Source organism: Ceratotherium simum, chromosome 23, assembly GCF_057802395.1.
Source record: "Ceratotherium simum simum isolate JZ-2026a chromosome 23, ASM5780239v1, whole genome shotgun sequence".
In the NCBI taxonomy this organism is placed as follows: Eukaryota; Metazoa; Chordata; class Mammalia; order Perissodactyla; family Rhinocerotidae; genus Ceratotherium; species Ceratotherium simum.
Window position 1 is genome coordinate 13,016,819 of NC_141922.1, and position 26,539 is coordinate 13,043,357.

Sequence of the window (26,539 nt, forward strand, 5' to 3'; positions counted from 1 at the left end):
TCAAGGGTAGTTCTCTACTCTGAGTGCCAATCTATTTTAATCTCCTCTTGGATCTCAAAATCAACATGTCTGAATATAAATTCATTTTCTTCCCCTTCAAACAGATTTCCTTTCTTTTTTTCTTTTTTTTTTGACTTGATTTTATTGAGATATTATTTACATACAGTAAAATTCACCCTCTTTGGCGTGCAGTTCTATGAGTTTTTTTTTTTTTTCCTTTCTGTGTTCCCTTACTCAGCAAAATGGCACTACCATCCATCCACTTACCAAGCCAGAAACTGAGAAATCTTTCTTTACCCCTCTCTCTTCCTCATGCCCCCATAAAAGCCACCACTGCCTCCTTTTGATGATATAGCATCTCCTCCTCATCATCCTAGAGTAAGCTGCTATTATCTCTTACCTGAAACATTGCCATAAACAGCCTCATAACTAGTCTACATTCATCCACTGTTGCTCCCTTTCAGATTGAGAGGTCTTTCTGTGTCACAAATCTGTTTAGTTCTTTCCCTTCCTTACTTATATTCTCTGTTGTTTATTGCTGGTATTCAGGAACAGTATTGATTTTTGATATTGATCTTATATCTAGCAATCTTACTGAATTGTAACTATCCTAATAATTTATCTGTTGATTCTCTTGTCTTGTAGATAAATATATCATCTGTAAATAATAGTTTTAGTGTTCCTTCCAAATCTTATACTTTTCGTTTCTTCTCCTTCTATCACTGTGATGGATAGAACTTCTGGAAAATTATTGATCTCAATAAAACTAAAATTAAAAAAAAATAACAACAACAACAAAAAAGCAAAAAAAGCAAATTGTTGAATGGCAGTGGTGGGAATGAACAGCATTTTATTATTTCTGTCTTTAAATGAGTATCGCTAGTGTCACACCATTAATTTGATGTTTGCTGTCGAGTTTTGATGCATGCCATTATCAAAATAAGGGAAAAAGTCCCTAAATTCCTAATTTGCTAAATTGAAAAAATCATAAATGAGTGCTGAACTCTATCAAATGATTTTCTTACATTTTCTGCAATGATCACATGGTTTTCCCATTAATATGTATATGTGTGAATTATAGTAATAGATATTTTAGAGGTAAATGATTCTTGCCTTTATTGGAATAAACCCAACCTGATCATGATTTTTTAAAGAACTTTATGAGTTGAGTTTGCCAATATTTTAAGATTTTTTTTCCTCCGAGACTCTGAAAGTTTTATTTTCCCAGAAATTAGCAGAACATTGGAAAATTGGGAACTTCTTAGGTAGCTATTATAGGTTTGTTAGGAAGGAAACACATAGGAAGATCTCTCTCTCTCCTTTTTTTTTCTTTGTGTGGAAGATTTGGCCTAAGCTAACATCTGTTGCCAATCTTCCTCTTTTTTCTATTTTCTATGTGGGTCGCCGCCACAGCATGGCTTTGATTAGCAGTGCGCAGGTCTGCACCAGGATCCAAACCTGTGAACCCCGGGCCACCAAAGTGCAGCATGTGAACTTAATGACTACATCACCAGGCCAGCCCCAAGAAGATATCCTTTAATTTATCCATCACTTATCTCTACTGCTTGACTGCCAAACTACTTCCTAGCATTCATCAGCCCCCTATATTAAGCTAAAGAAAACACTGAAAGTAAACCTTGTAAAGTTTCAAGTAACCTCTGGAAACTCTGGAATATTAATTTCAACCCCTTTCCCAACCTAACCTTTTTTTTTTTTTTTAAAAAGAATAGACTATTTTATTTTAATTTCATTGATCTTTTCTGTTGTTTTTCTAGTCTCTATTTCATTTATTTCTGTTCTAATCTTTATTATTTCCTCCCATATGCTAACTTTGAGTTTAGTTTGTTCTTCTTTTTCTAGTTCATTGAGGTGTAAAGTAGGTCGTTCATTTGAAATCTTTCTTTTTCCTTAATGTAGGCATTTGTCACTAGGTCGTTGATTTGAAATCTTTCTTTTTCCTTAATGTAGGCATTTGTCACTATAAAATTCCCTCTCAGAGCTGCTTTTGCTGCATCTCATAAGTTATGGTACGCTGTTGTGTTTCCATTTTTGCTTCTCTCAAGATATTTTTTGGTTTCCCTTTTGATTTCCTCTTTGACCCATTGGTTGTTTCAAAGTGTGTTGTTTAATTTCCACATATTTGTGAATTTTCTAATGTTCTTCCTGTTATTCGTTTATAGTTTCATACCGTTATGGTTGGAAAAGATACTTGATATGATTTCAGTCTTATTAAATTCATTAAGATTTGTTTTGTGACTTAACATATGATCTACCCTGGAGAATTATCTGTGCACACTTGAGAATAATGTGTATTCTGCTACTGTTGGATAGAATGTTCTGTATATGTCTGTTAGGTCCATTTGGTCTTTAGTATTATCCAAGTCCTCTGTTTCCTTATTGATGTCCTGTCTGGATTATCTATTCATTGTTGAAAGTTGGATATTGAGGTCCTCTACTATTATTGTATTGCTGTCTATTTTTGCCTTCAGGTTTGTTAATATTTGCTTTATATATTAGGTGTTCTGATGTTGTGTGCACATATAGTTACAATTGTTATAGCCTTTTGATGAAATAACCCCCTTATCATTATATAATGATTTTATTTTTCACTTGTGACAGTTTTTGACTTAAAGTCTATTATATCCGATATAAGTATAGTCATCCCTGCTCTCTTTTCGTTACCATTTGTGTGGAATATATTTTTCCATCCCTTTATTTTCAGTCTGTGTGTGTCCTTAAAGGTAAAATGAATCTCTTGTAGGCACCACGTTGTTGGATCTTGTTTTGTTTTTTTTTTAAATCCATTTAGCCTCCCTACATCTTTTGATTGAGTAATTTAATCCATTTGCATTTAAAATAATTGCTGATAAGGTAGGACTTACTATTGCCATTTTGTTAGTTGTTTTCTGACTGCTTTATTGTTCTTTTGTTCCATTCTTCCTTTCTTGCTGTCTCACTTTGTGACTTGATATTTTGTAGTGGTTTGTTTTGATTCCTTTCTCTTCATCTTTTTTGTATCTACTAGAGATGTTTTCTTTGTGGTTACCATGAGGCTTACATAAAACATCTTATAGTTATAACTGTCCATTTTACTTAACTTAAATCATGTATAAAAACTCTACCCCTCTTATCTTCCCCACATTTTATGTTAATTGATGTTACAATTTACATATTTTTATATCATGTATCCATTAACAAATGTTATAGGTTTAGTTATTTTTTAACACGTTTGTCTTTTAATCTCATACTAGACTTAAAAGTAATTTACGCACCTCCATTACAATATTAGATTATTCTGAATTTGACAGTATATTTACTTTTACCGGTGAGTTTATTCTTCCACATGTTTTCATGTTACTAATTAGAGTTGTTTTATTTTAGCTTGAAGGACTCCCTTTAACATTTCTATTAAGGCAGGTCTGGTGGTGATCAACTCCCTCAGCTTTTGTTTATTTGGGAAGGTCTTTATTTATCTTTCATTTCTGAAGGACAGTTTTACCATGTACAGGATTCTTGGTTGGCAGGTTTCTTCCTTCAGCACTTTGAATATATCATTCTACTCTCTCCTGGTGTGCAAGCTTTCTGCTGAGAAATTCACTGATAGCCTTATTGGGGTTCCCTTGTATGTGATGAATCGCTTTTCTCTTATACTTTCAAAACTCTCTCTTTGTCTTTGAATTTTTAGAATTTGAATATAATGTGTCTTGGTGTAATCTTCTTTGCATTGATCCTGTTTGGGTACCCTTGTGCTTCAAGGATCTAGATGTCCATATTCCTCCCCAGATTTTGGACGTTTTCAGCCATTCTTTCTTTAAGTTAGCTTTCTGCTCCTTTCCCTCTTCTCCTTCTGGGCCTCCCATAATGCTTATTTGGTTCTCCTGATGATGTCCCATAAATCTGGTAGACATTCTTCATTCTTTTTCATTTTATTCCTCTGACTGGGTAACTTTTTTTTTATTTTGTTGTTATTTATTTATTTATTTTTATTTTTTTTGTTTATTGCAGTAACATTGGTTTATAACATTGTATAAATTTCAGGTGTACATTATTATACTTCTATTTCTGCATAGATTATATCATGTTCACCACCCAAATACTAATTACAACCCATCACTACACACATGTGCAGAATTATACCTTTTGCCCTCCTCCCTCTCCCCTTCCCCTCTGGTAACCACCAATCCAATCTCTGTCTCTATGTGTTTGTTTATTGTTGTTATTATCTACTACTTAATGAAGGCAATCATAAGGTATTTGACCTTCTCCTTCTGACTTATTTCACTTTGCATAATACTCTCAATACATCCATGTTGTCACAAATGGCTGGATTTCATCATTTCTTATGGCTGAGTAGTATTCCATTGTGTATATATACCACATCTTCTTTATCCGTTCATCCCTTGATGGGCACTTAGGTTGCTTCCAAGTCTTGGCTATTGTGAATAACACTGCAATGAACACAGGGGTGCATGTATCTTTACCCATTGCTGTATTCAAGTTCTTTGGATCAATACCCAGCAGTGGAATAGCTGGATCATATGGTAGTGCTATCCTTGCTTTTTTGAGGAATCTCCATACTGTTTTCCATAGTGGCTGCACCAGTTTGCACTTCCACCAGCAGTGTATGAGACTTCCCTTCTCTCCACATCCTCTCCAACACATGTTGTTTCTTGTCTTGTTAATTATAGCCATTCTGATGGGCGTGAGGTGATATCTCATTGTAGTTTTGATTTGCATTTCCCTGATAGTTAATGATTTTGAACATCTTTTCATGTGTCTGTTGGCCATCTGTATATCTTCTTTGGAGAAAGGACTGTTCAGGTCTTTTGCCCATTTTTTAATTGGGTTGGTAGATTTTTTGTTGTTGAGATGCATGAGTTCTTTATATATTTTGGAGATTAACCCCTTATCAGATGTATGGTTTGCAAATATCTTCTCCCAATTGTTAGGTTGTCTTTTCGCTTTGATGATGGTTTCCTTTGGTGTGCAGAAGCTTTTTAGTTTGATGTAGTCCCATTTGTTTATTTTTTCTATTGTTTCTCTTGCCGGGTCAGACATGGTACTTGAAAATATGCTGCTAAGACCGATGTCGAAGAGCGTATTGCCTATGTTTTCTTCTAGAAGTTTCATAGTTTCAGGTCTTACATTCAAGTCTTTAATCCATCTGGAGTTAATTTTTGTGTATGGTGTAAGGTAAGGGTCTACTTCCACTTTTTTGCATGTGGCTATCCGGTTTTCCCAACACCATTTGTTGAAGAGACTTTCTTTTCTCCATTGTATGTTCTTGGCTCCTTTGTCAAAGATTAGCTGTCCATAGATGTGTGGGTTTATTTCTGGGCTTTCGATTCTATTCCATTGATGATTGTGTCTGTTTTTGTGCCAGTACCATGCTGTTTTGGTTACTATAGCTTTGTAGTATATTTTGAAATCAGGGAGTGTGATACCTCCAGCTTTGTTCTTTTTTCTCAGGATTCCTTTACTTATTCGGGGTCTTTTGTTGTTCCATAAAAATTTTAGGATTCTTTGTTCTATTTCTGTGAAAAATGTTGTTGGAAATTTGATAGAGATTGCATTGAATCTATAGATTGCTTTAGGAAGTATGGACATCTTAACTATGTTAATTCTTCCAATCCAAGAGCATGGAATATCTTTCCATTTCTTTGTGTCTTCTTCAATTTCTTTCAGCAATGTTTTATAGTTTTCCATGTACAGCTCTTTCACCTCTTTGGTTAAGTTTATTCCTAGGTATTTTATTCTTTTTGTTGCAATTGTAAATGGGATGGTATTCTTAATTTCTCTTTCTGCTACTTCGTTGTTAGTGTATAGAAATGCAACTGATTTTTGTATGTTGATTTTGTATCCTGCAACTTTACCATATTCGTTTATTACTTGTAAAAGTTTTCTGGTCGATTCTTTAGGGTTTTCTATATAGAAAATCATGTCATCTGCAAATAGTGAGAGTTTCACTTCTTCCTTTCCAATTTGGATCCCTTTTATTTCTTGCTCTTGCCTGATTGCTCTGGTTAGGACTTCCAGTACTATGTTAAATAGGAGTGGTGACAGTGGGCATCCTTGTCTGGTTCCTGTTCTTAGAGGGATAGCTTTCAGTTTTTCACCATTGAGGATGATATTAGCTGTGGGTTTCTCATATATGGTCTTTATTATGTTGAAGTACTTTCCTTCTATAGCCATTTTATTCAGAGTTTTTATCGTAAATGGATGCTGTATCTTGTCAAATGCTTTCTCTGCATCTATTGAGATGATCATGTGATTTTTATTCTTCATTTTATTAATGTGATGTATCACGTTGATTGATTTGCGAATGTTAAACCATCCCTGCATACCTGGAATAAATCCTACTTGATCATGGTGTATAATCTTTTTAACGTATTGTTGTATGCGATTTGCATACAACAATACGTTATTTTGTCGAGGATTTTTGCATCGATGTTCATTAGCGATATTGGCCTGTAATTTTCTTTTTTTGTGTTGTCTTTGTCTGGTTTTGGTATCAGGATAGTGTCGGCTTTGTAGAATGAGTTAGGGAGCTTCCCCCCTCCTCAATTTTTTGGAAGAGTTTGAAAAGGATAGGTATTAAGTCTTCTTTGAATGTTTGGTAGAATTCACCAGGGAAGCCATCTGGTCCTGGGCTTTTATTTTTGGGGAGGTTTTTGATTACTGTTTTGATCTCCTTACTGGTGATTGGTCTATTCAAATTCTCTACTTCTTCTTGATCCAGTTTTGGAAGGTTGTATGATTCTAAGAATTTATCCATTTCTTCCAGATTGTCGAAGTGGTTGGCATATAGCTTTTCATAGTAGTCACTTATAATCTTTTGTATTTCTGAGGTGTCTGTTGTAATTTCTCCTCTTTCATTTCTGATTTTACTTATTTGTGCCTTCTCTCTTTTTTTCTTGGTGAGTCTAGCTAAAGGTTTGTCAATTTTGTTTATCTTTTCAAAGAACCAGCTCTTGGTTTTATTAATTTTTTCGGTCTCTATTTCATTTATTTCTGCTCGGATTTTTATTATTTCCCTTCTTCTACTGATTTTGGGCTTGGTTTGTTCTTCTTTTTCCAGTTCCTTTGGGTGCATTGTTAGATTGTTTATGTGAGATTTTTCTTGTTTGTTGAGATAGGTCTGTATTGCTATAAACTTCCTTCTTAGAACCGCTTTTGCTGTATCCCATATATTCTGGTGTGTCGTATTTTTATTTTCATTTGTTTCCAGGTATTTTTTGATTTCTTCTTTGATTTCTTTGTTGACCCAGTCGTTGTTCAGTAGCATTTTGTTTAATCTCCACGTATTTGTGGTTTTTCTGATTTTCTTCCTATAGTTGATTTCTAGTTTCATACCGTTGTGGTCAGAAAAGATGCTTGGTATTATATCAATCTTCTTAAATTTATGGAGACTTGTTTTGTGGCCTAATATGTGATCAATCCTGGAGAATGTTCCATGTGCATTTGAAAAGAACGTGTATTCTTCAGTTTTTGGATGGAATGTTCTGTATATATCTACTAGGTCCATCTGTTCTAGTGTGTCATTTAAGGCCAATGTTTCCTTATTGATATTCTGTTTGGATGATCTATCCGTTGGTGTAAGTGGATTGTTAAAGTCCCCTACTATTATTGTGTTACTGTCTATTTCTGTTTTTATGTCTGTTAATAATTGCTTTGTATATTTAGGTGCACCTACATTGGATGCGTAGATATTTATTTACAAGTGTTATATCCTCTTGTTGGATTGTTCCCTTGATCATTATGTAATGTCCTTCTTTGTCTCTTTTTACCGTTTTTGTTTTAAAGTCTATTTTGTCTGATATGAGTACTGCTACTCCAGCTTTCTTTTCATTGCCATTTGCGTGGAGTATCTTTTTTTTTTTTTTAAACGATGTTATTTTATTTTTATTTTTCCCCCCAAAGCCCCAGTAGATAGTTGTATGTCATAGCTGCACATCTTTCTAGTTGCTGTATGTGGGACGCGGCCTCAGCATGGCCGGAGAAGCGGTGCGTCAGTGAGCGCCCAGGATCCGAACCCCGGGCCGCCAGTAGCAGAGCGCACACACTTAACCGCTACGCCACGGGCCGGCCCCTGGAGTATCTTTTTCCATCCCTTCACTTTCAGTTTGTGAGTGTCTTTAGGTCTGAAGTGTGTCTCTTGTATGCAGCATATATATGGGTCTTATTTTTTTATCCAATCAGCCACCCTATGCCTTTTAATTGGAGCATTTAGTCCATTGACGTTTAAAGTAGCTATTGATAAGTATGTACTTACTGCCATTTTTAAACTTTTTTTTCTCAGTGTTTTAGTAGTCCTTCTCTGTTCCTTTCTTCTTCTATACAGAATTGATGGTCTCTTTAATTTGACCTCTGTCTGAAAGCTCTACTCTTTAACTCTCCTCCTCCCTCCTTTTATGTTTTTGATATTATATCTAACCTCTTTTTTGTGCATTTGTATCCATTACCCTCTTATCATGGAAATAGATAATTTTTACTATTTGTGGTCTTCGCTTTTCCCCTTAAATCAGTCCCTTTAACATTTCTTGTAGCACTGGTTTCTTGGTGACAAACTCCTTTAATTTTTGCTTGTCTGGGAAATTTTTGATCTCTCCTTCCATTTTGAATGATAACCTTGCTGGGTAGAGTATTCTTGGCTGTAAGTTTTTTCCTTTTAGCACTTTAAATATATCATGCCACTCTCTTCTAGCCTGTAAGGTTTCTGCTGAGAAGTCAGCTGATAGCCTTATGGGGTTTCCTTTGTATGTAACTTGACGTTCTTTTGCGGCTTTTAGGATTCTCTCTTTATCTTTAATTCCGGACATTTTGATTATGATGTGTCTTGGTGTGGGCCTCTCTGGGTTTATCTTGTTTGGCGCTCTCTGTACTTCCTGTACCTGGATGTCTGTTTCCTTCCTTAGGTTAGGGAAGTTTTCATCTATTATTTCTTGAAATAGATTCTCTGCCCCTTTGTCTTGCTCTTCTCCTTCTGGGACACCTATAACATGGATGTTAGTGAGATGGATGTTGTCCCAGAGTTCCCTTAGACTGTCCTCACTCTTTAATTCTTTACTCTTTTACCTGTTCAGCTTGTGTAATTTCCTCCAGTCTTTCATCCAGCACACAGATCCATTCTTCTGTATCCTCTACTCTGCTTTTGAGTCCCTCTAGTGAATTTCTCATTTCCAGTATTGTATTCTTCATTTCTGATTGGTTCTTTTTTATATCTTCCATTTCTTTGTTGATATTCTCACTGAGTTCGTCTATTCTTCTCTCCAGATCAGTGAGCATCCTTAACACTCTTTGTTTGAACTCTCTGTCAGGTAGGTTGCTCATTTCTGTTTCACTTAGTTCCTTTCCTGGGGTTTTGTCCTGTTCCCTTACTTGGAATGTATTCCTTTGCCTCCTCATTTTGCCTCTTTCCCTGTGCTTGTGTCTATGTATTAGGTAGGTCAGCTACATCTCCTGGTCTTGGATAGGTGACCTTATGTAAGTGATGCCTTCTGGGGCCTGCAGTGTGCTTCCCTCAGTTCTCAATGTTCCGGGGGTGACCCCTATGTGGGCTATGTCTGTCCTTCTGTTGTGGCCTGTTTGCTCTGCCTGTAGGCATCTAGGGAGGCCGAGTTATGCTCCTGGCCAGCTGTTGTAATGCTCAGCTGCTTGTAGTTGTTGTGGGCCCTTCAGTCTCTTTATCAGGTGTCGGGAACCCCAGCACAGTTGGCTGCTAGTTCTAATACCACATTTGTGTCACAGTATTTCTTTTAAGTGAGTAGGCACCCAGCGTGGCAGGTTGTTAGGCTCAGGGCCTTACAATTGCTATAAGCCTCCAGCCTTTAGGTCTCTTGTCAGCTCTCTGAGGATTGCAGCTGGGTGGGGCTGGCCTCAGGCATGGGAGCACCCAATTGTTTCAGGCTTTGGAAGGTGGGGCAAACCCCCTATGTGGGTCTTTGAGAAGCACATGTCTTCTGCAGTTGACAAGCCCTGCCACCCACAGGTCCACACACACAGTCAACACAGTCCTGCCCCATGTGCGCACCCCGACCTCCCGAAGTGGACCATCTCTCCACGGTGGGAGCCCCACACACTCCACCACCGCCCCACACTCTCCACCAGCTCCTTGTGCACGCCCTGCCCCACTGAAGTCGGCTCAGTTGCCAGGCTGCAGAGAATCCAGTCACCAATCTATGCAGGCCCACAAGTTGCCTGAGGGCTTGTTGCTGGGTGGGGCCAGTCTCTAGGGTGGGCTGCCTGCCCTGGCTGAGCTGGATTAAATAGGTGCTCTAGCGGGTGGGGCAGACCCTGGGCAAGCAGGCCTCAGGGAGAACTCCAATGAAGTCTGTGTCAGCACGCCCACACCAGGCCACAACAATGGCCGCCGCCAATGTCCCAGTCCCTGGAGAGATCTCACCTCTCACCGAGATGCACTCAGGGCCTATCAGGTGAGTCTCTTTTCACCAAAGCACTGTGCACCTTTCTTTCTGGTGATTTTAGGATGCTTTCTGAAACGGGTGAGTTTGCGCATGGGCCCTTTAAGAGCCGGTTTTACTTTCTTTGTGAACCAGCTTTTCTGGGGGTACTCCCCAACGTTTTAGTAGCAGGCAAAGTCAGATATTATGCCGCTTGTCTGCATTGTGCTGGGTCCACAAAATGCTCACAGCCGGGGCGCTCCTCGGCTTAGGGCCCCGCTCCTCCAGGGAGGGCTGTGTACCTGTGGGCTGCTCCCGGGCGGCCATGAGGCGCTGTGGCTTGTGAAGGCAGCATTTTTCCTCTCCAGAAGGGACTTTCTGCTTCTTCTAACTCAGTTAGGATTGTCCGTTGTTGCAGGAGTTCCTCTTATCCAGTTTTCAATTCTGTCTCAGGGGTAATTTTTCCACGAGTAGTTGTAAATTGTCTGTGTCTGTGGGAGGAGGTGAGTTCAGAGTCTGCCTACACTGCCATCTTGACTTCCTCCCCCTGACTGGGTAATTTTAAATGACCTCTCTTTGAGTTCACAGATTCTTTCTTCTGCTTTCTTGAGTCTGCTGTTGAAGCTCTCTATTGCATTTTTCATTTCATTCATTGTATTCTTCAGCTCCAGAATTTCTCTTTGGTTCCTTTTTATGATTTCTATCTCTTTGTTGAAGTTATAGTTTTATTTATGTATTGTTTTCCTAATTTAATTTGTCTATCTTATTATCTTGTAGCTCATTGAGCTTCTTAAAATAATTATTTCAAATTCTTTGTCAGGCAATTCATAGATATCCATTTCTCTGGGATTGGTTACTGGAAACTTATTGTATTCCTTTGTTGATGTCATTTTCTTGATTTTACATGATCCTTGAAGTCTTGGGCTGCTTCTTCACATTTGAAGAAGAGTCACCTCATAAATCTTTAATAAGACTTTGGGAGAGAAAGGTCTTTCACCAGTCAGCCTGGCTAGGTATTCTGGGGATCTCTCAGACCTTTTCTGTAGGTGCACTCCTCTTATTCCCTCTTGTAGAGGAAGCCTTAGGATTGTATGCCTTCTCTCAATTCAAAAAAATCCAGGCTAGTGGCTGAGAGACTAGGGCAGTGCCCTGTAGTGTTCAAGGTTATACACACTTGAGTTGAGCCAGTAGTCTGCATGTACTTGTGTGTACAATCTGCAGAGGTTTGTGCACATTGTCTGCAGGAGCACATGTGGGGAACCATCAATGGGGGAGGAGGGGCATGTGGAGTACTGCGAGTTAGTTGGGGATTCCACAGTTGGTGTGTCTTATGGTGTTCATGGGCAGGCCTGTTGGTGGAGTCCATGAGGCAATCAGTAGAATCTGTGACGCTTTGTTGAGGTTTGCTCCCTGGTTGCTGTGAGCTCCTGCCCCCTTTCCCTGCTCTAGTTTTCCTCAGAGTATTCAGCCACGCCAGTCCTCCTTAGTGTTTTGGGTGGGACAAAAAAGAAGTGGGCCTCTTGAGAAGCAACTTGCATGGCTGGGGAAGCCAGGTGCTCGCTATGCTCTCACTTTCCCATGTGGGAGAAATCATGGGCCAAGGGGTTAGTCCTTTGGCCCAATTGAGTGTCCCTCGACATTGACTTGTGCTGTCTTGGAGGAAAGGTGATGTGGGTAAAGTGGAACTGTTCTTTTTCCACTCTTCAATGTATCTATTCTTGGATGTTTTCCTCCAGTGGGGTGCTGGGACCTATTTGCTTGACTCTGGGCTCCCACAAATTTACTCTTGTCCATGGTGGTTGTCAAAATTGGTGTTTCTGTGAAGAGATGAGGGCTGAAAAACTTTGTTCTGCCATCGTGCTGATGTCTTTCTCTGAAATTGCAAGTATTTAAAAGCAGCATGAGAGCATCATCCAGGTTGATGACTACTTATACCAGGCTCTTGACACACAGGAGAGGTGATTCACTTTATATTTTCTAATGAATCATGATCCACTTAGCACAACAATAGAGGCTTCTGGGTTTTTTATTTAACTGTCTTATGTCCATTGTCAGGAAGGCTTCACTCTTGTTCTATTTCAGTCACAGCAAGATAGTATAAATCTTGAAGGGCATCGATTTTACACATTGAACATAGGCAATTCACATACATGTAAAAAGCAGTTCTCTAGTGGGTGATTAAAAATCTTAAATTGGCCAGCTTGACTTTATCTACCATGGCATAAGAAAGTGCATATGTTTAATTTTTGGAGGGGAATTCGTCTCTTCTTTGTCACTTCCAACAAATTAACCAAGTGCTCACTGGTCCCTCTGACCTGGCAGGGACACCCAGTCTAGGTATCTCATCACTGTTCACTAAAGATCATCCCACTAGATAGTTGTTTAAGTAAAACTTAGGGCCTTTCCAGCTTCTAATATGGGCATGATTTGTATATGTGTCCTACCTCACTGTGTAGATATGACAAATACTCCTTTCTATGAAGTATTCAAAACACTGTCAACTCTCTCTGAATGACACGTAAAACCCTTTAAATCTCATCTATAAGACCCAACTGATCTTTGTACTCCCCATCTATCTGTTCCTAGCAACATGCCCTCCATGTTTGAGAGAACTAGCAAGAATATGGTCAAAGAGATTGGAGACAAAGAACTAAGGCCTGTCAAAGACTTCTTGAGTGCCACCAAAATGCATCAGTTTTCTTTATTTCTGAAGAAGAAGACTCGCTCAAAGTTCTGGGAGCAACCTGAAGTTCTAGCTGACATCTCCCTCATGCACATCCTCGAACCAAGTTCTTCAGTCCCAGGTACTGTCAGCCATGGGCATAGGAGACAAGGAGTGAAAAATAACGGTGCTCAGGTAGAGGTGGTGCAGCATACAAGAAATTCTGAGATACCCACACAGGTAGATCTCAGGATGAGCTTTGCCTACAGGCAAGGGGCAAGGAACGAAGATTGAGAATTTACTAATTATTCACCCAAGCATACATTAGTTCATTTAATACTTACAGCAGCCTCTTGAGGTAGGAATATTATCTCCAGTTTACATAACAGTAAATTGAAACTTATAAAATAATTTGTCCCATGTTACATACCTGGGAACTGGTAGAACTAGGATCCAAACCCAAGTCTGTCTGGCTTCAAATCCCAAACATTTCCTGCCCCATTGTGCTCCCTCCTGGGGCTGGATGCTGTGCCTGCTGCAGGAGACCCTGTGCCTGGAAAGATGACGCCATGGGTCTCCTGGACCAGTGTACAAGCAACATCACCATTTCTTAGGGATGGGACATATCCCTGCTCTCTAACCCCCGGGTGGGTTCAAACATTTGTCCTCAGCAGTAATTTACACTTAAAATATCAATTAATTAGTTAGCTTTTCGACTGAGAGATTTAAATGGGTAGGAGAGTTGGGGCAAAATAGAACTCAGTCATTCCACTTCCATTCCATTTTCTGGCTGTTCCAGATTGAATTCTTGGCTAAACCTAAGGCCACCTTTTCTGTCTCTAGAAACCACTGTGGCAGGATCATTCCTCTTCCATGACACTCTGGTCCAGAAGCAGAAGGCTGATGTGAGTGTGAATGCTGGGGTAAGAGTGAGCTTGTCAGGGGAGGCTACTGAGTCCAGCGAAGACTCCCTCCAGTATCAGATTGTTACCATGCCGTTCCAGACCTGGACAGACCTTCAACAGAGGTGAGACCATGGGAGGGGAAGGGGGCAGGCCAGCAGAGCCTCAGAAAGAGCTCTCCTCTTGGGCAAAGAGATGTCCAGCAGGTTTCGTTGCTGAGGCTCAGAATGAAGAAAATGACATCCCAGATTATGCTCTTCTAGGGGTATTCATTTATTTATTCATTCAACTAATAGTTATCAGCTATGTGATAAGTATTTACTAAAATGGTAATTACCCATTACAGTGCTATTTTGTGCTGAGAATAATATCAAGACTGATCAAAATCCCTGTCCTACAGCATATTATATTTAGTGGGGTAGGGGACATGCAATGAGTGAGGAAATAAGTTATAAAAAAGTAACTTAACAAAGTATTAATTTAAGAGAGACAAAGACTCTGAAACTCTTGGTTTAAATAAAGTATGCATCAGTGTCCTAGGATTTAATTTAACTCTGTGCATGTGGGAAAAGAAGATCTTCAATAATCCTCTGAGGGCTTAACAAAGAACTTCTTAAGACTTTATGCCTTTTTGATACAGAGATGTCGATTTAAATAGTGTTTCTATCAATGCAAAGAATTATTAAAGTAAGCAATTAGTTAAAATTATGGACTGCTTACAGACTAAAAGTTGCTTTGACAGGGCATTGCACAATTTCTGTATTCCCAGTGTCTTGTAAGACTCATTAGAACTAACATTTGCAAAGACTGTTTATGGTGCAAAAGAGTATTTGGATTTCTATGGAAGCAATTAAAGAAAAAACATTTTGTCCTAGAAATTTCTTCCAGTAGTTAAAGAGGCTGCAATTTCTGGGATACATTTTATTATCTAGCACCAAGAGAAATAAATAAGCCTGAGGTCAAAATTTTAAATGTGAAAAGAAAGGCAATTAGATACTTTTAATAAATGGGATGCTGAGCACGTAAGGTATTTCACCTGAAGGTAGTTACAGATTGCGACGGGAGCTCTGAAGATAACAGTAGGCGTTGGTGAAAGAGACTGGCTGGAGGGAAGGGAGCCTATTTAGGTCTTTTTGTGGAGCTAACAGTTGAGCTCAGACCTAAGAATGAAGGAAGCAAGCAAGAGCAGGAGGAAAGGGGTCCAGATGAGGGATTTGAAGGCCATGGGACAGGACAGACCTGGATGTTTTCAACGTTTAGGGAGAGGCCAGCAAGGCTGAAGCTTAGCCAACTAGGATGAAGGTGATATAAAATGGGGCTTGGAGGTAAGTAGATGTCAGATGACATAGCACCTTAGAGCCACATAAGGGGCTCGAATTTCCCCCAAAAGGCAATGGGAAAACCCAGCACTGGATGCTCATTGACCTCCTCCACTGAAAAACAAGTTAAAGGTCTCTCAGTATTCCACACAGCTGTCATCCAGGGCACCAACCCCAGTGGGGCCTTGAGTAGAATCAGAGTTGAGTCTCAGACTGAAATGGACATGAAATTTGTCTTCAGTCCTTCAAATCTCTCACATCCCCCACCCACATTTATCTCTTCAAGTCAGTCCTACCAACCACCTACCAAGAACAGTGAGTCTATAAAATCTGGACTGGTTGTGAAAAATCATCCAGAATCCTCCCTGCTTCGTCTGCTCCACATCCCACCCTGATTGTGCCTCTGGACAATGATGGATGTGGGTTTCCCCGGCTTTGACGGTAGGATCTCCTGAGGCCAGTTCTCAACCATGTGGACTTGTCTACTTCTAGCCTCTTCTGGTGAGAAGCCGTAGTGCTGGAAACCTATAAGCCAGCCCCTAACAGGCCCAATAGGATTATGGAAAATGCAGATGCCTTTCACAATATGGCATGCATACTCTCATGCCTGTACCCCCATCAGAGTATGGGGGCTCCTCCACTGTGCATATCAGAGATGTTCTGTTGCCCTAGGTAACTTAACCTATAAACCAATATCTTTGTACCCATTGAAGGATCACCTGTCAAAGTCCACCAGCTCTGCATGCCTTCCAGGTCCTGAGGAGAAGAGTAACCCAGAGTAACCCAGGAAGGCATCCCTTCCCACTCTGACCCTTCTCCTCCCTTACATCCCCAGGAAAGTGTTGGCTCCAGAGCCACCATTTCTGAAGCAGTGCTGGAAAGCAGGTGTGAACCTATATGTTGTGACAGAGACTGTGGAACTGCTCAACAGTCCTGTGCTGTGTGATACCAGCAGTGTGATTCTTTCGGGAAAATTTTCCATCCCTTGAAATACTTTAGTCAAGTTATGGGATGGGAACACGAAGAGCATAGTCAGCCTAGCCTTACTGCCCATAGGAGTCTGGATCTTAATCAGTATCTGTTTCCAGATGTCGGAAGGGTTGGGGTCGTTATTTCTCACTTCTCATTTGCCAATGAATCCTGACTCCTGACCTGAGACTATATTCTAACATCCTCATTGATAGTGCATTAATATATGGGATTACTCACTATTGGTAAAATAGGAAATAGATTTAATTTTGTGGTATTACATTTTGCTTTGGGTAAGCAATGGATTCTGGCTAATCTAAAGATGAGGCTGCTGTACTATATATGTGTCCAGTTTTATGTATGGCTGGAAGAAGTGAGGGACCACTGACACCAAACCTCAGCAGTTACAGCACCCTTAAGGCTGTGATATCCCGAGCAGGAATGATTTAAAGAGTGAGATTTAAATATCTTCAAGCACATATGATTTACATAACTCACTCACAATAACTGATAATAATACTTTTAATTAATTTAAGGAAATTCATATATCAAATATTTTGTGAGTTATAATGTACTTTTGCACAATATATATTTTATGTGTAATTTGTCCTCACTTAAGAGATTTAGAAAATAAGAAAAAAAGCCTAGCTGTGAACTAACTTTCCCAAAGGTGGTGATTTTGTCCTGAAGGAGGATCAGACTCCACCCAGGTTATTTCATTCCAAGTCCAATGGATAAAGAAATTTGAACTGAATAAAACATTACTACAGTTGGGAGGATATACTGATATTCAGCTTTGGGTTTCTGTTTTCTTGTGTTGATGGACTGGGCTTTGTAAGAACAGGGGGAGAAAACCCTATGTCATTTCACTTAGGGTGACTACTCAGCTGTGTGTCCAACGCTGCCATCCCAGCTGTTCACAGCCAGTATGGTTCTAAATGTCAGGACTGTGATGTTGTTAAACAGTTTGTGTATCACCGCTGGTTCATGGTTGCATCGATATTGTTTTGGTCAGTCAGACAAAAGATCAATGAAGAAATGGGGAAATTGAACAACTCTGTGTAAATCAATTGGACCTAACAACACTGTATAGACTAATTGGAACTAACACACATATACAGAACACTCCACTTAACAGAACAGAATACACATTCTACTCAAGCACACATGCAACGTTCTCCAGTATAGTTCACACGTTAGGCCTCAAATAAGTCTTACCAAATTTAAGAAGATTGAAGTCACACCAAATATCTTTTGTGACTACAATGGAATGAAACTAGACATCAATAACAAAAGGAAAACTGGAAAATTCACAAATATGTGGAAATTAAACAATGCAGTCTTGAACCTCTAATAGGTCAAAGAAGATATAACAAGGAAAATCAGAAAATATCTTGAGGTAAATGAAAATGAAAACACAACATATAAAACTTATGCAGCAAAAGCAGTTGTAAGAGGGAAGTTTATAGCAGCAAATGTTTACATTGAAAGAGAAGAAAGATCTCAAATCAACAACCTAACTTTACACCTCAAGGAAGTAGAAAAAGAACAAACTAAACCCAAAGTTAGCAGAAGGAAGCATATAATAATGATTAGCATAGAAATAAACACAATAGAGAATAGAAAAACAATAGGAAAAAATCAACAAAATTGAGTTGTTTTTTTGAAAAGATCAACGAAATTGACAATTCCTTAGTTAGACTAAGAAAAAAAGAGAGAAGGCTCAAATATCAAAAATTGTAAATGAAAGAGGGGACATTACAAATAAAAAGGATCACAAGAGACCACTTTTGATCTATTTTACACCAACCAGTTGGATAACCCAGATGAAATGGATAAATTTATAGAAACATACAACCTACCAAGACTGAATCTTGAATTAATAAAAATGAAGAGACCTATAACTAGTAAGGTCTGTTCTAAGTAAGATTAGATTAATAATAATCTTAGATTATTGTTTAAGTAAGACAATAATCAAAAGTCTCCCAACACAGAAAAGCCCAGGACTAGGTGACTTCACTGGAGAATTCTACCAAACATTTAAAGAAGAATTAACACTAATCTTTCTCAAACTCTTCCAAAAAATTGAACAGGAGGAAATACTTCCAAACTCACTTTATGAGGCCAGCATTAGCCTGGTACCAAAGCCCCTAAAAGATATTACACAAAGAGAAAATTACAGACCCACATCCCTGATATTGATGTAAAAATCCTCAACAAAATACTAGCAAATCTATTCAACAGCACAGTAAAAGAATTATACACCATGACCAAATGGGATCTATTCTTGGAATGCAAGTATGGGCCAACATATGAAAATCAGTGATTGTAATACACCACATTAACAAAATGGAAGACAAAACCCTCATGACCATCTCAATTGATGCAAAAAGGCTTTGGCAAAATTCAGCAATCTTCCATGATAAAAACATCCAAAAACTTGGCATAGAAGGAAATTACCTTAAGATAATAAAGGCCATATATGAAAAGCCCACAGCTAACATCATCCTCAAAGGTGAAACCTGAAACCTTTTTCTCTAATACAGGAATAAGACAAGGATGCCCACTCTTTCCATTTCTATTCAACATATTACTGGAAGTCCTAGCCAGAGCAATTAGGCAAGAAAAAGAAATAACAGGCATCCAAATTGGAAAGGAAGAAGTAAAATTATCTCTGTTCACAGATAACACAATCTTATATATAGAATCCTCTAAAAATTCCACGCACACACACACACAAACACAAAACTGTTAGAACTAATAAACAAATTCAGCAAAGTTTCAGGATACAAAATCAACATATAAAATTAGTTGAGTTTCTGTACACTACCAATGAACAATCCAAAAAGGAAATTAAGAGAACAATCCTAGGGCCGGCCCCATGGCTTAGCGGTTAAGTGCGAGCGCTCCGCTGCTGGCGGCCTGGGTTCGGATCCCGGGCTCGCACCGACACACTGCTTCTCTGGCCATGCTGAGGCCGTGCCCCACATACAGCAACTAGAAGGATGTGCACCTATGACATACAACTATCTACTGGGGCTTTGGGGGGAAAAAAAAAAAAAGAGAGAACAATCCTATTTACTTTCCTAAGAAAAATAGACTTAAGAATAAACCTAACCAAGGAGGTGAAAGACTTGTACAATGAAAATTGGGAAATGTTGCTGAAAGAATTAAAGAAGATGCAAAATAAATGGAAAGACATCCCATGTTCATGGATTGAAAGAATTAATATTGTTAAAATGTCCATACTACTCAAAGTGATCTACAATTTCAATGCAATCCCCGTCAAATCTCAGTGGCTTTTTTTTTTTTCAGAAATAGAAAAAAAAAAACCATCCTAAAGTTCATGTAGACTCTCAAGGGACCTCAAATAGCCATAACAATCTTGAAAAAAAGAACAAAACTGGCAGCATCCCACTTCAAAACATAATACAAAGCTGCAGTAATCAAAACAGTATGGTATTGGTATAAAGACAGACATATAGACTAATGGAATGGAATAGAGAGCCCAGAAATAAACTCTTGCATATGTGGTCAAATTATCTTTGACAAGATGCCAAGACCACACGATGGGGAAAGAATAGTCTTTTCAACAAATGGTCCTGAGAATACTCTATATCCATATACAAAAAAATGAAGTTGGGGATCCTTACCTTACATCATATTCAAAAATCATCTCAAAATGGATTAAACACCTAAATGTAAGACCTGAGACTGTAAAATTGCTAGAATAAAACAGAAGGGGAAACCTTCATGGCATTGTGTTCAGCAACGGTATCTTGGATATGACACCAAAAGCACAGGCAACAAAACAAAAATAGACAAATGAGACTACATCAAATTTAAATACTTCTGTGCAGCAAAGGAAACAATCAGCAGAGAGAAAAAAGCAACCTATGGAATGGGAGAAAATATTTGCAAACCATACATCTGAAAAGGGGTTAATATCCGTAATATATGAAGAACTACTACAAATCAACAACAGCAACCAAAACGACCTGATTGAAAAATGGGCAAAGGATTTGAACAGACATTTCACCAAAGAAGTTATACAAATGGCCTACAAGCATATTAAAAAGTGCTCAACATTACTAATTATCAGGGAAATGCAAATCAAAACCATGATATCACCTCACACCTGTCTGGATGGCCGCTATCAAGAAAACAGAAAATCACAAGTGTTGGTGAGGATGTGGAGATGTTGAAATTCTTGGGTACTGTTGCTTGGAATGTAAAATTGTGCAGCTGCTGTGGACAATAGTATAGAGTTTCCTCAAAAAATTAAAAACAGAATTACTATATGATCCAGCAATCCTGCTCTTGGGTATATATCCAAAGGAACTGAAAACAAGATGAAGAGATAGTTGCACATTAATGTTAATTGTAGCATTATTAACAATAGCCAAGAGGTAGAAGCAACTTAAATGTCCATTAAAGTACGAATGGATAAAGAAAATGTATATACATACAATGGAATATTATTGACCTTAAAAAAGGAAGGAAATCCTGTCATATGCTACAACATGGATGAACCTTGAGGACATTATGCTAAGTGAAATAAACCAGTCACAAAAAGACAAATACAGCATGATTCCACTTATATGAGACATATAAAGTAGTCAAATTCTTAGGAACAGAAGGTAGAATGATGGTTGCCAGGGGCTGGGGAGAGGGAGAAAAAACGGAGCTATTGCTTAAAGTTATAGAGTTTCAATTTTGCAAGATGAAAAATTTCTGGAGATCTTTTTCACAACAATGTGCCTAAGTTAACACTACTGTACTGTACACTTAAACATGGTTAAGATGATAAATTTTATGTTGTGTGTTTTTTCCACAATAAAAATTAAATAGAAGAGCTGCATAGTAAAAAAAAAGTTTACAAAATTCAAATAGCTTAACTTTTTTTTTTTTTGTATAACTGAAATCCATCTTGCTTTTATAGCAAAATGTGAAGCCTTACTTGTATCCTCAAATAACTTATTGTCATGTGCCTGTTGAACAGGGCACAAATTCATAAAGACAAAAAAAAGTAGTGGAAACAACAGCAGAGAAGAGATGTCAAAATTCAGAAAATTCTGCTAAAAAGCAGACAAATGGTAAGAGACCCTGGAAAACAAGAATAGTGGAGCCCCAAATGCATCAGGGAAGGATGTCTAGAAACAAGAACCCCTGAAAGGCTCAGGAATTGGAGGCGCCAGCTACCTCTGAAGAAAGGGTACAGGGGGGATTGCAAGTAAAAATAGTGGTTGAAAATCTAAGTAAGGAACACTTAGAGTTCCAGACCCCTTTCCTACCTCCGCATAGCCTGGACACTACTCTCACCCACCCTTTGTCCCCCACCCACTCCTTAGAAGACTCTCTGGAGAATTTGAACAATGTGGGCTCTAGATTTGGAGACACTGGTTACAATGAAGGGTGGGGGTAAGTGATCGTATTGGAAAAGGGAAAATAAGTGAAAATCCTTTTTCTGTGTGGGGAAACTGAGCCCTCTTTCCCCATGCAGCTCTGGGTATCCTGCCTCCATCTCCTATAAGCCCCAACACACATATCCCAGGCACAGGATTGAGGGATTAATCCCTTGGAAAATTAACCAGTCCAAAAGAAAAAACCCAACATCCCTACAGTTGGGGACCCCAAAGGAATAGCTTGATCCCTGCCTGATCACCCCAAAGTGAAACCCCTCACTCAACAAACCCTGCCATCGCACACTTAACATCTATCCTCTTTGTAATGCTTCATTGTCAATAAAAACCACACAACTAAAAAATCATAAGCACTTGAGGAAAGCCTTAAGCACACACACACAAAAACCATACATTGAAATTTGGAAACCAGAGGAAACAAAGACCACTCAGGGAGGAAAGAAATACTTCATCTCTCAAAGTGATAATATATATATTTTTATTGAGGTCATAATAGTTTATAACATTGTGAAATTTCAGTTGTACATTGTTATTTGTCAGTCACCATATAAAATGCACCCCTACACGCCTTATGCCCACCTCCCAAGCCCTTCCTCCCATAACTACCAAACCGTTTTCTCTGTCCGTGTGTTAGTTCATCTGCCACTTATGAGTGAAATCATACGGTGTTTGTCTTTCTCTGTCTGGCTTAATTCGCTTAGCATAATACCCTCAAGGTCCAACCATGTCGTTGCAAATGGGACGATTTTGTCTTTTTTTTATGGCTGAGTAGTATTCCATTGTATATATATACCAAGTCTTCTTCATCCAATCATCAGTTGATGGACACTTGGCTATAGTGAATAATGCTGCAATGAACATAGGGGTGCATAATTCTCTTTGGATTGTTGATTTCATGTTCTTTGGATAAATACCCAGTAGTGGGACAGCTGGGTCATATGCTATTTCTATCTTTAATTTTTTGAGGAATTACCACACTGTTTTCCATAAAGGCTGCACCAGTTTGCATTCCCACCAGCAGTATATGAGGGTTCCCTTTTCTCCACAACCTCTCCAACATTTGTTATTTTTTGTCTTGGTGATTATAGCCATTCTAACGGGTGTAAGGTGATATGTTATGTAGTTTTGATTTGCATTTCCCTGATGATTAGTGATGTTGAGCATCTTTTCATGTGCTCGTTGGCCATCTGTATATCTTCTTTGGAAAAATATCTGTTCATATCCTCTGCCCATTTTTTGATCAGGTTGCTTGTTTTTTGGTTGTTCAGTTGTCTAAGTTCTTTATATATTATGGAGATTAACCCCTTGTCAGATATATGATTTGCAAATATTCTCTCCCAGCTGCTGGGTTGTCCTTTTATTTTGATCCCAGTTTCCTTGCGTTGCAGAAGCTCTTTAGTCTGATGAAGTTCCACTTGTTTATTTTTTTCTTTTGTTTCCCTTGTCCAAGTAGACATGGAATTCGAAAAGATCCCTCTAAGACTGATGACAAAGAGTGTACTGCCTATATTTTCTTCTAGGAGTTTTATAGTTTCAGGTCTTACCTGAGAGTCTTCAAATGGGTCTTTGATCCATTTTGAGTTAATTTTTGTGTATGGCAAAAGATAATTGTCTACTTTCACTCTTTTCCATGTGGCTGTCCAGTTTTCCCAGCACCATTTATTGAAGAGACTTTCCTTTCTCCATTGTGTGTTCTTAGCTCCTTTGTTGAAGATTAGCTGTCCATAGATGTGTGGTTTTATTTCTGAGCTTTCAATTCTGTTCCATTGATCTGTGTGTCTGTTTTTGTACCAGTACCATGCTGTTTTGATTATTATAGCTTTGTATTATATTTTGAAGTCAGGGACTGTGATGCCTCCAGCTTTGTTCTTTTTTCTCAGGATTACTTTGGTTATTCAGGGTCTTTTGTTGCTCCCCATTAATTTTAGGATTCTTTGTTCTATTTTCATGAAGAATGTTATTGGGATTCTGATGGGGATTCCATTGAATCTGTAGATTGCTTTAGGTCATATGAACATTTTAACTATGTTTATTCTTCCAATCCGTGAGCATGGACTATCTTTCCATTTCTTTATGACTTCTATGATTTCTTTCAATAATGTCTTATAGTTTTCAGTGTACAGGTGTTTCACCTCCTTGGTTAAATTTATTCCTAGGTATTTTATTCTTTTTGTTACCATCATAAATGGGGCTGTATTGTTGACTTCTCTTTCTGTTAGTTTGTTATTAGTGTATAGAAATGTAATTGATTTTTGTAAGTTGATTTTGTACCTTGCAACTTGACTGTAGTTGTTGATTATTTCTAATGGTTTTCCAATGGATTCTTTAGGGTTTTCCATATATAAAATCATGTCGTCTTCAAGCAGTGAGAGTTTCACTTCTTCATTGCCTATTTGGATTCTTTTTATTTCTTTTTCTTGCCTAATTGCTCAGACCAAAACCTCCAGTACTATGTTGAATAAGAGTGTTGAGAGTGGGCACCCTTGTCTTGTTTCTGTTCTCAGAGACATGGCTTTCAATTTTTCCCCATTGAGTATGATGTTGGCTGTGAGTTTGTCATATATGGCCTTTATTATGTTTAGGTACTTTCCTTCTATACCCATTTTATTGAGAGTTTTTAACATAAATGGATGTTGGATCTTGTCAAATGCTTTCTCCGCATCTGTTGAGCTGATCTTGTTATTTTAATTCTTCATTTTGTTAACGTGATCTATCACATTGATTGATTTGCAGATCTTGAACCACCCCTTGTCCTTGGAATAAATCTAACTTGATTGTGGTATATGATCCTTTTAATGTGTTGCTGTATTCAGTTTGACAATATTTTGTTGAGGATTTTTGCATCTATGTTCATCAGCAATATTGGCCAGACAGTTTTCCTTGTCTGGCTTTGGGATCAGAGTGATGTTGGCCTCGTAGGCTGGGTTAGGAAGTGTTCCGTCTTCAATTTTTTTGAATAGTTTCAGAAGAATAGGTGTTAAACTTTTGAATGGTAGAATTCTCCAGAGAAGCCATCTGGCCCTGGACTTCTATTTTTTGGAAGGTTTTTGATTGCTGTTTCAATCTCTTTACTTGTTATTTGTTTATTCATATTCTCTTGATTCAGGCTTCGGAGGTTGTATGAGTCTAAGAATTTATCTGTTGCTTCTAGGTTATCCAATTTGTTGACATATAGTTTTTCACAGTATTCTCTTATAATCCTTTGTATTTCTGTGGTATCCATTGTAATTTCTCCTCTTTAATTTTTAATTTTATTTATTTGAGTCTTCTCTCTTTTTTTCTTAGTGAGTCTGTCTAAGCATTTGTCAATTTTGTTTATCTTCTCAAAGAACCAGCTAGTAGTTTCATTGATCCTTTCTATAGTTTATTTAGTCTCTATTTCATTTTCATTTATTTCTGCTTTAATTTTTATTATTTCCCTCCTTCTGCCGACTTTGGGCTTTGTTTGTTCTTCTTTTTCTAGTTCTTTTAGGTGTAGGGGAGACTTGTTTATTTGAGATTTTTCTTGTTTGTTGAGGTAGGCCTGTATTGCTATAAATTTCCCTCTTAGCACCACTTTTGCTATATCCCATAAGAGTTTGTATGTTGTGTCTTCATTTTCATTTATCTCCAGGTGTTTTTTGATTTCTTCTTTGATTTCCTCATTGATCTATTGGTTGTTCAGTAGCATGTTGTTTAGTCTCCACATATTTGTGATTTTCCCAGCTTTTTTCTTATAGTTGATTTCTAGTTTCATAGCATTATGATCAGAAAAGATGCTTGATATGATTTCAATTTTCTTAAATTTATTGAGGCTTGCCTTGTTTCTGAACATATAGTCTATCTTTGAGAATGTTCCATGTACTCTTGAGAATGTGTATTTTGCTGTTTTTGGATGGAATTTTCTCTATATACTCTGTATATATCTATTAAACCCATCTGGTCTAGTGTTTCATTTAAGGCCACTGTTCTTTGTTGCCTTTCTGTCTGGATGATCTATCCATTGGTGTAAATGGGGTGTTTAGGGCCCCTACTATTATTGTGCTGCTGTCAATTTCTCCCTTTATTTCTGTTTGTAGTTGCTTTATATACTTTGGTGCTCCTGTGGTAGGTGAATGTATATTCATAATTGTTGTGTCCTTTTGGTAGAATTTCCCTTTTATCATCGTATACTGCCCCTCTTTGTCTCTCATTGCATTTTTTTCTTGAAGTCTGCTTTGTCTGATATAAGAATGACAATATCTGCTTTCTTTCACTTGCCATTTGCTTGGAGTATCATTTTCCATCTCTTCACTCTGAGTCTGTATTTGTCTTTAGAGCTGAGATGTGTTTCCTGGAGGCAGCATATTGTTGGGTCTTGTTTTTTAATCCATCCAGCCACTCTGTCTTTTGATTGGAGAATTCAACCCATTTACATTTAGAGTGATTATTGATATATGAGGGCTTAATACTGCCATTTTATCTCTTGTTTTCCAGTTGTTCTAAAAGTCCATTGTTTCTTTTCCCTTGTATTTTTTACTGCCATCTCAGTTTAGTGGTTTTCTGAGATGGTTTTCTCTTTACTTGTGATTTGGGCCTCTGTTCTGATTTTTTGTTTAGTTGTTACTGTGAGGTTTGTATAAAAGATCTCATAGATTCAATAGTCCATTTTCTGATAGCCTTTATTTCCATTAGCCTAAGCAGGTTCCATCCCTTTCCTTTCCCCCTCTGAGTTATTGCTGTCACAACTTATTCTTTTTTGTATTGTGAGTTTATGACTAAATTGAAGTGTTTATAGTTATTTTTGATGCTTTTCTTCCCTTTATCTTTTATGTTATAATTTTTTGCTAACCTGTTCTGATAGAGAACTGCAATTTTCTGATTTTTTCTCTCTATTTATCTCCTT

General features: G+C 38.1%; 1 protein-coding gene across 1 annotated transcript in view; it reads left to right on the plus strand.

Annotated features, from left to right (window-relative positions):
- The first annotated feature begins 10,307 nt into the window (after positions 1 to 10,307).
- The window catches only part of GSDMC (gasdermin C), a 36,954-nt gene continuing 20,722 nt past the window's right edge, over positions 10,308 to 26,539 (plus strand). Inside the window, exons 1-4 of the mRNA XM_087447103.1 lie at positions 10,308 to 10,433; positions 12,987 to 13,204; positions 13,906 to 14,089; positions 16,071 to 16,269. Coding sequence (XP_087303229.1) covers positions 10,324 to 10,433; positions 12,987 to 13,204; positions 13,906 to 14,089; positions 16,071 to 16,269 — 711 coding nt within the window. The 5' untranslated portion in view covers positions 10,308 to 10,323. The remainder of the gene's footprint in view (positions 10,434 to 12,986; positions 13,205 to 13,905; positions 14,090 to 16,070; positions 16,270 to 26,539) is intronic.